The sequence below is a fragment of the Nyctibius grandis genome, chromosome 6, assembly GCF_013368605.1.
Source record: "Nyctibius grandis isolate bNycGra1 chromosome 6, bNycGra1.pri, whole genome shotgun sequence".
Lineage (NCBI taxonomy): Eukaryota > Metazoa > Chordata > Aves > Nyctibiiformes > Nyctibiidae > Nyctibius > Nyctibius grandis.
Window position 1 is genome coordinate 19,245,798 of NC_090663.1, and position 10,948 is coordinate 19,256,745.

At 36.8% G+C, this 10,948-nt stretch overlaps 1 protein-coding gene across 1 annotated transcript in view; it reads left to right on the top strand.

Moving 5' to 3' along the window:
- Positions 1 to 5,332, top strand: part of SLIT2 (slit guidance ligand 2) — a 285,421-nt gene extending 280,089 nt beyond the window's left edge. The window contains 2 exon segments of the mRNA XM_068404267.1: positions 2,002 to 2,213; positions 3,315 to 5,332. Of these exon segments, the coding sequence (XP_068260368.1) occupies positions 2,002 to 2,213; positions 3,315 to 3,556 (454 nt within the window). The 3' untranslated portion in view covers positions 3,557 to 5,332.
- Positions 5,333 to 10,948: the final 5,616 nt, after the last annotated feature.

The window sequence follows — 10,948 nt, forward strand, 5'->3', positions numbered from 1 at the left end:
GTTACCTGAGTAACTTCCTAGATCAGATGTCCTAAAAGTGATTGTTTTGTAAATGGTGAACAGATCAAATGCTAAACACAGTGAAAACTAAACACAAGCTATCTGCCTTTTGATACTGTCTAAGCCTTCAGTTTTGAGTTGCTTAATCTACCAGTCTTGGAATATCAGACTTCAACCACAGGAAAAATTTGGAATTTTTTCAGGAACACAGTTGCTTCAAAAGTAGGGACTCTTGCATATAGGGAAGTTGGAGGTGCTTAAGCTATTAGTTAAGTTTTATATTTGCAGTTTTTAATCCCAAACTGGATATGTGAATGGAGGCTGTGTGTTGTGCCTTGCATTTGAATATCCTGTGATGAGACTGACTTCCCGTACTTTTTCCTCCTAGTTACACCATGCTAAAGCACTTGCACAGAATTAAGGGTACAGATGGAGAATTGTAATGTAGATTTCATTGATGAGTGGAACTTGTTGATTCTTATAAACTGCAGCAGTTTTAAATAGTTAATGCAAGTTTGTCAGAGTTAGTGTTGTGCATTCTTTTCAATTTTACCAAATTTCTTACTGTACTGAAGGAGTAGATTACAAAGGATAAAGTGTCCAGAAATACTGTTATCTAAAAAATTTCAAAATGAAATGTTGTTCTTAACAGAACTCTTCTTTTACTATGAAAAGCAATTTTATATTAATTTTTGCCATCTTCAAATTGAAACAAAGGATTTTGTTTTAGATCAAAAGGGGATTTTTTTATTATACAAAACTTTTCATTTATTTATTTATATATTTACTTAGCTGGCTGCCACAACCTACTAAGGAGGTTGTGGGCTCGAGGATCTTGCAATACAGAGAGGAAAAACATTATGAGAGAAGAAACTTTAGGGAGGGTGACTGTGACCTTGAACGTCAGGATTGCATTCCTCCCTACAGAGGAATCTTCACTGTGGTCTCCCTAGGAAACAGTATGTAGATAGAAAACTTGTGTATCAAGACAACAGTTAAAGAAAATAACATTATTTCTAGGAAGAAAGTTATTGACCCTGTGCCACCAAATGAACAAAGGGAAGTGATTTTATTCCAAGTCATTGGTGATGTTTTCAGAAGATGATTTCCCCTAATCTTCAGCCTAGGAACAGGTAATTAAACATTCTCCTTTTGGGAAACACCACCTCTCTCTCAAGAGAAGTAAGACCAGCTACGTGTTCCCATACTGTACATCAGAACTTAGCAGATGCAGCTTAACTCACAGCCTTTTTTGTCTAACAACGAGATTTGAGCCTGCCGCAAATGTTTACCAAAGCTCAACTGAGAAAGTAGCTAGTTTAATCACTTGGGTGAGACTTGATACTATGCAACCTCATCTAGTGTGAGTTTCTGTATGAGTACTGGATGAGGGCTGTTGGCTTTCAGTGAAGACCTGCCTCATACACTGTATGACTACACTGCTGGCCATTGGCAATGCAGACTAACGTATTTGAAGGGGGAGCATGTGTTCAGCTTTGAAACTGCCATTGTTTGAGTCAGAAAAGTTTCAGTTAGGAAATGCCTGACCTGTCTCTGTGCTGGGAGCTCCATACTTCGTGAGTGACAATATGTTTTTTTTAAATAATACAAGAAGCAGAATTTCAGGTGAGTATCCTTTTTCTCTACTTAATTCTAGTGGATTACATTTGGGCTTGATTTTGCTGTGTTCTGCTCAAAAGCATGCTGAAAATTTAGGTAGACAGGAAATGTTGGTTTTAATAACTGTGGCCTTTAAAAGTCTTCCATAACACATCTACAGTGGCTGTTTTCTGGTGAGATAGAGTTCTGCACTGCAGCTTGTTGTGTGTAAACCTGCATACCAATTATAAACCACTCCACTGCATCTCACTGAAAAAAGTCCATTACAAACAAAAGCAATTTCTTCTGAGTACAGTCCAAAGTATTTGTAGTTAATGTTGCTTAGCCTGAATAATTGATGAATAATTTATTTTTATTCTCTTGGGCTTGTTTCCCCTGTAGATGTGTGCATGGTACCTGCTTGCCGATCAATGCGTTTTCATACAGTTGTAAATGCCTGCAGGGACATGGGGGAGTCCTCTGCGATGAAGAGGAAATGCTGTTTAACCCCTGCCAATCCATCAGGTGTAAACATGGCAAATGCAGGCTTTCAGGACTTGGGAAACCATATTGCGAATGCAGCAGCGGATACACGGGGGATAGCTGTGATAAAGGTAAAAAAATATTAAACATCATGTTGTTGTTTTGATTTTAGAAAAGGTTTTTTTATTAAAACATGAGCAGCCAAAAACATTACCAACTTTTTTTTCCCCACAATACAACTTTTTTTCCCCACAATACACACATTTGTTGCTTTTTTTTTTACCATAAGAATTTATCTCCGTGAGAGAAAAATCAAACTTTTCCCATGAGTTTGTTTACATTTTGAGGATTTTTTTCATCAAATGTTTTGCTGTGAAAACATTTCTTTTTTTTGCCTTTATTCAGAAACACATTTTTACTATATTTAACTACTACCTTTTACCTGCTGTATCTTTCTGTATTTATTCTCTGCCTTCTGCAACTGAGAAGCCAAATCCAATGATTCTGCTCCTAGTTTTATCACAAACTCTACTTTTGACCTCTCAGCTTCAACTGATTTATCACAGCGAATTATGCAGGTGAGATGGATGAAAACAGGATGACTTTTCCCCCTACCTTTTTCTTTTTCCTTTGTCTATCAAAGCTCTCCCTCTCCCTCCCTTTCCCTTACCCCAGATGGCATTTATTTTGTATTGTACATAGATGTGAATAGAACAGAAGAATATGGTTGTGGAACCTTTAACAGATGTCTCATTTTTAGCTGGTTTTATACCCCAGTAATTTATGAAGTTAGTGGAATGTAACTTGTATTAAATAACAGTTTGAATAATATTAAACTCCAGGTCTAATAAATTAAATTGCATGCTCTCTGAAACATTTCCCTATGGTAAATAGAACCAGCTGCAAGCAATGCAGGAACAGAAGATGTGTATTTTTATAAAAGAGGAAAGATTTAAGCTTCCAATTTTCTTGTCATTGTAATAGCTTTGCATTTATGGTTTACACATACATAATATAAACTTCACTGAAAATAGGAGGTATAGGAAATAAAACTCAGCATTAATCAAATTATGTTTGGTAGAATCACTAGTTTCCAATATACAGTCTGAGTCAAACTTCAAAATATCCATCCAACTGCAATTAGAAACACAGCATCTTCCTTAGCAATGTCAACCATTCTTTGACCTGTGTCTCAAAAGTGTATCTCTTATTTTAAACATTGTTTTCTACAGAAATCTCTTGTCGAGGGGAACGAATCCGAGATTACTACCAAAAGCAGCAAGGGTATGCTGCGTGCCAGACGACCAAGAAGGTATCGAGACTAGAATGTAAAGGAGGATGTTCAACCGGGCAGTGCTGTGGACCACTAAGGAGCAAGAGACGGAAATACTCTTTTGAATGCACTGACGGGTCATCATTTGTGGACGAGGTTGAAAAAGTGGTGAAGTGTGGCTGTACAAATTGTCCCTCCTAAGTGTCCCTGTCACACTTGTCTTTTGAAAATGTTGTGTACTTATTGACTGTGTCGGACTAATTAATGCTTCATAGTGGAAATATTTGAAATATATTGTAAAATACAGAACAGACTTATTTTTATTATAAGAATAAAGACTTTTTCTTCATTTGAAAAAAGATTCAAGTGCTTGAACTGAGACTTCTCATAACCAGGAGGAGCTTTGAAGAAAAAAAAAAAAACAGACCTGGTAACATTGCAACAGAGATGGGAAACTTTAACTGCTTTTAACATGGATTCTTCTTTATAACATGCTGAAGATACACTGACACTATACACATGTGACTTTCAACTTAACAGCTCAGAGGTGAAATATTGACCAGAACATGAGGCTTGTTTTTTCACTTTCGTATCAGTATATTTTGTCTTGACAAACCATAGCAATCACTTACCTATGGATGAGGAAGTATTATGAGTTAAAAGAATCAGATTATACAGAAATAACAATTGTATGAAATACATTTTATCTGTTGGAATTAATAAGCATCTTGAGAAGATGGGGTCCCATTTAATGGATGGGAAATGGGAGATATGAGAATATACTATAATCCTAAAATCTCCTGATGATGTATACTTTTATGTCAGCATGTTAGCAAAAGAAGCATAAAAAAGTGTTTATCTGCCCTTTTCCAGTATTAATTTTTTGTAATATAAATGTTTTGGGGATGATAAAAATAGATTATTGTGGATAAATTAGTAATAATATGGATTTCTGTTTCTATGAGTTCTAAACAACTCTATACAGTATTCGGTTTCATTGAGGAATATTTATTGTATCAAAGTACATTGTACTTAACTCTTTTAGGCCATCCCTTTTACTGTTTTTCAATGCTTTAATATATATTAATTTATATTTGTCCCAGTATTTTTGTAATTTTTTTTTTTTTAAAGGACTTAAAAATCAGGATTTTTTGCAATAGAACTAACGTAGCATGTCATCTTGGGGTAAACGTTTTCGGTCTGTTTTTTCCTTCCCTTCCCTGTTTCTTTTCCGTAGAATCTGACCACTTGGTGTCCCTGAATCTGAAAGTGATGACAATCTGCAGTTTTCACATACAGCAGATATTCAGGACACCTTCCAAGAACCTGTAATGTATGACAGAAAATGTCTTTACACTAGGTGGCAATTGTAGAGAAGTTAATTTTCCCTATATACAGTAATTACAGAAAATAAGATGGTGTGTAGAAAATGACATTAGAAGGTAGATCTTTATAAATTAATATTCCCATGGAGCTCTTTACCTTTTTTATAAAAAAAGAAAAAAAGGCTATGCTATCAAGAACTGTGACTTTCCCCAAATAATAAAACTACTTTACTGCCCTAATGTTCCCCATGTTAACATGTTGCTGCTAAATTATAATGTAGAATTGGTAATCAGTAGTTGGTTGTGTTCTTCTTTCAGTAAAACCCAGGGTACCCTGTAAAAATACAGATGTTTTTCAATTTTATTTTATTATTTTTTTTACAAAAAAGTTAGATGTACATGTGTAATGCAGTGTGCTTTGTCATATTTGGACTGATATCAGTAATGCTACTGATGTTTGTAAATTAAACAGATATTTACTTCATTAACAGCTTTTATTTGTATTCTTCTGAGAAGTTTAAATTGTCTAACAGCCTTTAATTAAACATCTGTAGTTGCAAAGAATATTTGGTACAAAACGGAATAAAAGCCAACCCTAGATCTAGTGTATTCATTGTTGAAAACCTGAAGAAGGAACTAACTTGGGATTATTACATCTACAGGCAGTGACATCTGAAAATGTCAGTTCATGATGAACACAGCTGACTGAATTCATACCACAATTAGCAAAAGACTTATAAATAAAGTACACTGCATGAAAAGGCATAATGAGTCTATCCTGATATTTTAATGGTTATACAAATGGCAATTTGACAGTTGTTTTAGCAAGTAATTTGATGCTTCAGAGGGATTCATTTTCACTAACCTTGGACTAAGTATTTTAAATTTAAGCAGTTGGATGGGATGATAATGAGGTTTCTCTTCTGTAATATAATTTTTACAGATACTTATGTATTTTTTTTACTTGGTCAACTTTAGAATTTGTCTAAATATCCAATGAAACAGCCTTTAGCATGTGGCCTTCTTTGCAGTTTCTATGACTTCTAAATAATCTTCTGTAAATAGCTTTGAGGAAACAGAAGCCATTTTTGCATAACAGTACTTATATAGCATTCTTGGATAAACAGTGTTATTTTTCTGTGTATGATCAAAATCCCTGTACTGAGTAACTGGAGTTGGACCATTTTCTGTCCTCATACTGACAGAGGAAGAGGAACTTTGCATTTAAGCAATGCTAGCACCTACTGGTGATCCTGAGGCCATCAAGACCAGGGACTTTTTGGGGTCTCTAAGCAGAACCAAACAAAAACTTAAGAATTTAAAAAAAAAAAATACCCAAGAAACAACTTTGGTGCCTACCCCTCTGGAGGAATATAAGGCACCTACATCAAACAGTGACTCAGCTCACCTCAGAAACCTGAGAAGCCCTATGTTCTCACCACAGAAAGTCCTTAAGCATCAACAAGGTGTGCCACTATGTATGACGAGAGATAACTTTCTCAATGGGATGGGTCACCCTGACACCGTTCTCATGCCTAAACCAAGTTTCTTGTAATATTGCTATAATAGGCTGCCTTGTACCCGTATTCCCCAAAAGGGAAATGGGGCTTTGAGGGAACTGTAGCTTTAAGCATAGCTAACACAGTGGAGAATTTAGTTCAGTGCAGAACACTCCAGACACATAGGTTTTTCATTCAAAAACGTAAGTTATGCAGCTTTTAACACAGTGCTCAGGGATTAGGTTTCTCTCCTAGGGTCTGCTGCCTGCTACAGGAATCATACAGTCTGCTTTTAATGTATTGAATAAAATGCATAAACAGCATTGGGTCTGAAGGATACTCACTTCGAGTTAACACTGCATACAATTCAAATTCTTTTTTCATCAGAAACCAAGAAAACTGAAACTTGCAGATTCCATTATTTTCTGCCAGTATTCTTAAAAGCTATAAAAGAGAAAGCACATGAATACTGGCTTAATTTGTACTGGCTCATGCACAGCTCCTACTGTCATTTCACAGATGATAAAAATGTGAAAGAGCATGGAAAAAAGACCATTCTTCTTGAATGAAACAGTAACAAAAGTCATTGCTTTTTTTGTTAATGTTGAAAGTCAATTCAGAACAGGAACCATCACACATGGAACCAGAGGCTGCAGTTTCTGGGGAAGATGGGTATGTGAGTGATAGAAATACTGTTTTAAGCAAACCAGTGGTGGGCTTCAAATAAGCTTTGAGAGATTCAGTTTCTTTTCTAACCTCTATTGTAATAACAATTTTGTCTTGCATTCAGAATACTTTTTATTGCCATATGGGGATACCATGAGCCTTAGTATTACAAGAATCATTGTAATATGATGATGCTCTGTGTAGGTGCCACAGTCAATATAATATTCATATGATGTTATGAAGTCATTTACCTGGAAAGACCAGAATGCAGAGGTTTTGTAGATGACAACAAATCTAGCAGACCTGATGATCCACAGCGTACCTGCAGGGATAGTAGCAAGGCGATAGAGAAGGTAGATGTCACCATGTTAGTTTTGATGAGATGAGTGATGATTAAGAAATGAGGGGGAGAGTGGTCCATTTTGGAAAGGAGCTTGCTGTTAAGAAGAAAATGGCCAGAAGTTTTGGAAAAGTGTCAAGAATGTTGGAAGGTGTTTGCATTGAAGCTTTATCTGTTATTGCTTAAAACTTATGTATTTAAAAGAAACCTCTTTACAGTTCTGAAAAATGCACATCTGATCTTCCTATCTTGAGTTAACCCTATTCTTTGAGGAAAAGTTTCTCTTTTCTAGGCAATTCAAAACCCCATCTTTTGGTTCCTTCTCCTTTAGAAGCAAGTGTTATTCTCGCAGTAGCTCATTAGGCATGCAAGTGTCTGTGCTTCAGCTATCCCACCTTACAGTGGAGAGCCTGGCACATAATTTCAGTTCCCATAAAGTGCAATTCCCCAGCTGAGCCATTCAGGATTCTTGGCTTTTAGAAGAAATATTTATACACTGAGCTGGTATCTCAAATCTATTTAAGATTCCTGGGCTGGAAATCAGAAAATCGTTGGTAGTTGTGACTATGTAGGGGCTGTCAGGAGTCAAGTAAAATTGAAGAGTTTGCCTGTATGCCTGGAGAGCCTGGCTCATCCTGGAGAGCCTACTGTTTTACTGTGTTCTTTATGTATTGTGCTCATCCTTTCAGAAACGTCTGAGAGCAGAGGGATTTTGTGTCCTTTTGCAAATAAATTGTCTAGGCTGGAAATCATAGGCCTCTTTGGCCCTCAGCCAGGTTAAACTGTGTACGTATACCTTAACATCAACCATCATCTTGGACACCAACAGCTCCTGATTTTAAAAAAGTGAAAAAATCCTGCTCTCAGTTTAATAAAACACAGATGGGAAAAGCAAACCAAACAGAGAGTTAACAGCTCTATTCACTAGTCTCCTGGGCTTCATGTGATTAAATCAGAGTTGGAGGGTATGTTCCTGCTGCTGCTGTTCTGGCCAGTGTCCGTAGGGGTGATGGCCAGCAAAGGAGAAGTATTCTGTCAGTGCTGCATGTCATTTGTCAAGCTGAGAAAAAACAGTCATCTCACAGAACAGCAAGACTTCTGGCTATCCACAGTCCCAGCAAATGTGCTCCAGCTCTACAGCATGACACCCATGCTGCAGGAATTTTGCTCAGCCATGGGAACAGACTTTAAAACTGCCTCCCAGATCCACAGCTTAATTTCAAAATGTTGATCATAGTAACGCTTTCTGGTCTTTACAACGCCATCCTTTTATTTCATTCCAGTTCAGAGGTAAACTCCTTTAGTTCTAAACATCGAGCCTCGGTACTCTCAGTTGTTGCCCTATACTACATACAGGAGATTAAGACTTGTTTTTTCTTCCTTTTTTAGGTATTCGTTAACATTTGTAGAGGGATCAGAAGACCTGCCTTAAAGAAGAAGAGACAGGTTACACATCCAGCTACAGAGATCAGACATTTCCATGACCTTTATAACTTGGAAAATGTTACATTACCTCCTGTGGAACAGTCTAACATCTATAGACTGATATAAACATACATATTTTACAGATTTATAGACTCAGACCAGGGGAATTGTTATCTGGTTTTGTCTGCTAGAACTTTTATTTTTTTTTAATTCCTTTTAGGATACTTTCCATATCACAAGAGACAAGTAAAGATAGAATTAATGTGCCTGGGTTGCTTACTCTGTCATTAAAGTTCCTTAAAAAGATCCAGTAGCCTTTTTCCAGGACATTTTTCTTCTTTCTCATATTTTTTCTCATTCTGGCCTTCAATATGTTGTTTCTATATGATGGCCCATTTGTCCACTTTGGTTAATTTCCAGGACAGATTTAATCCTTCTAAAGAGAGGGAAAGGATACCTTTTTTTTCTTGCAGCTGTGCCTAAAATCTGTCAGAGCACATCTTTAGAAGTATGTTTTCTTTCAAAGTCCTCTGAGAATAGGTTAACTTGAGCTGTTTTTACTGCAAACTTGTTTTTTTGCTTCTGATTAGCTTTATTTATTTAATCACATTTCTGTGTTTCTGCTATGGTAACAGCAATAAGAACGGTACCAGCTGACCTGTACTTCAGAAGTTGCTTGCTGTTTTGAAATATCAAGCTTAAAGAGTTTGAAGTTTGCCTGTTCTCTCTCCTTTTTTTTTTTCTTTTATTTTTTGTTTTGATTGGATCTCCTTCCTTATCAGTTCACTCATTTTTGAGCAGTTTTATGATTATTTTCTAGGGGAAACATATGTCATGAGCCAGTGTCAACAGTAAATAAAATTGACCACAGAAAACTCCTAGATCTACCAAAAAAAATAATTTCTACACTCTCAGAAAAATCAGAAGTAATTATTCATTAGTTGTTGCCTTCTTTTTTACAGAACAAACTGTTACATGTTTAGTGAACAAAGCTATTAAGCAGCCTCCAAGTACACCCCTAGAAATAATTAATGCAGTATGTCCAGGGCTAGAGAAGTAAGAAAAAGGGGCCTAACAGTTACCTAATTCTAGTAAACCTTTTGTGGAGAGGAAGGTTTAGGCATGTTTCTGTGTCTGAATGCCCACAGTGAGACCACGTGGCACTGACTCCACTGCAGAAAAAGGTTCACTGTTATCCTAAAAAAAAAAAAAAGAAAGATAAAGAAAAAAAAACAACTAATGAGAAACTTTGCAAAGCACCTTAAAAATGAGAAAAGTTTTTTTAACTCCCACTTGATCAAAACAGTGCTCATCATCCACTACCATAAACCACAGACCAGCCTTTGGCATTCACCCCTTCTCTCCAGCTCCAGGCACTACTTGCTTCCCTCCCCACCCACCCGGCTCCAGACCTGACTGTGCCTGCCATTCCCACAGCCCTCCCAGATGAGACACTTCTTCCTTCCCTTTGCAATAACTCACAGCAATCATCACCTTCCTGCATGTACCTTCACTAAGATAACTGGAGGCATCTGGTGGGGGCAAAACACCGTGCTGGTGATGGAGAGAACACTCTGCAGCTAATTAATATTTAAGCATTTAAAAACCCCAAGTATTATTTATTAAACTGTTACAGCTTGTACCAATCAGCAGGAATGGTGCCTGATAAAATGCTGAAGTAATAAAACCCCCACTCCGTGTGTGACATGGAGAATGAGGCCTCTTCATTTTCATTCTGAAAAGCATGTGTAACATCAGGTTAACTGAAAGGAAGGATAAAGAGACCTAGATCTAACGGAAAATCTGCTCACCAATCACATTCAAAAGCTAGAAACAAAGAAACAAACAAAAATATGCTCCAGATTGTTGGGGGTTTTTTTAACTAAAAGAACAAACAAATAGGTAAGGTACAAGTGCCTGGGAAATAAGAATAAGAATGATAAAAAGGAACCATCTCTGGCTATATCAAATTGCTGGGCAGTGAACACACAAGGGAATTAACTGCTGCAATTGCTCGTGGGTAATAGATGCACCCATATGTTTTCAAAATTTTGTAGAAAGGACACTTACAGTCCAGAAAGTAGTGACCAGCCACAGAAGTCATCCTACTGTTACTTCAATGCTGACATGAAAGAACCGTTTAGGGAATAATTTCTTTTAGTAGAAGTGACCACAGTCCACTTGAATTTCACACGGTAATGAATAGGCTTTTAAAATGCAGAAAAACAACAGTATTGGACCAGAGAGAAGAAAATACTACAGATTTAAGACTTCTAGGGCCAGATTCACTGTAGGCTCAAGCTGCTTCATGCTGTTTCAGTGATGCAAAGCAGCTGTA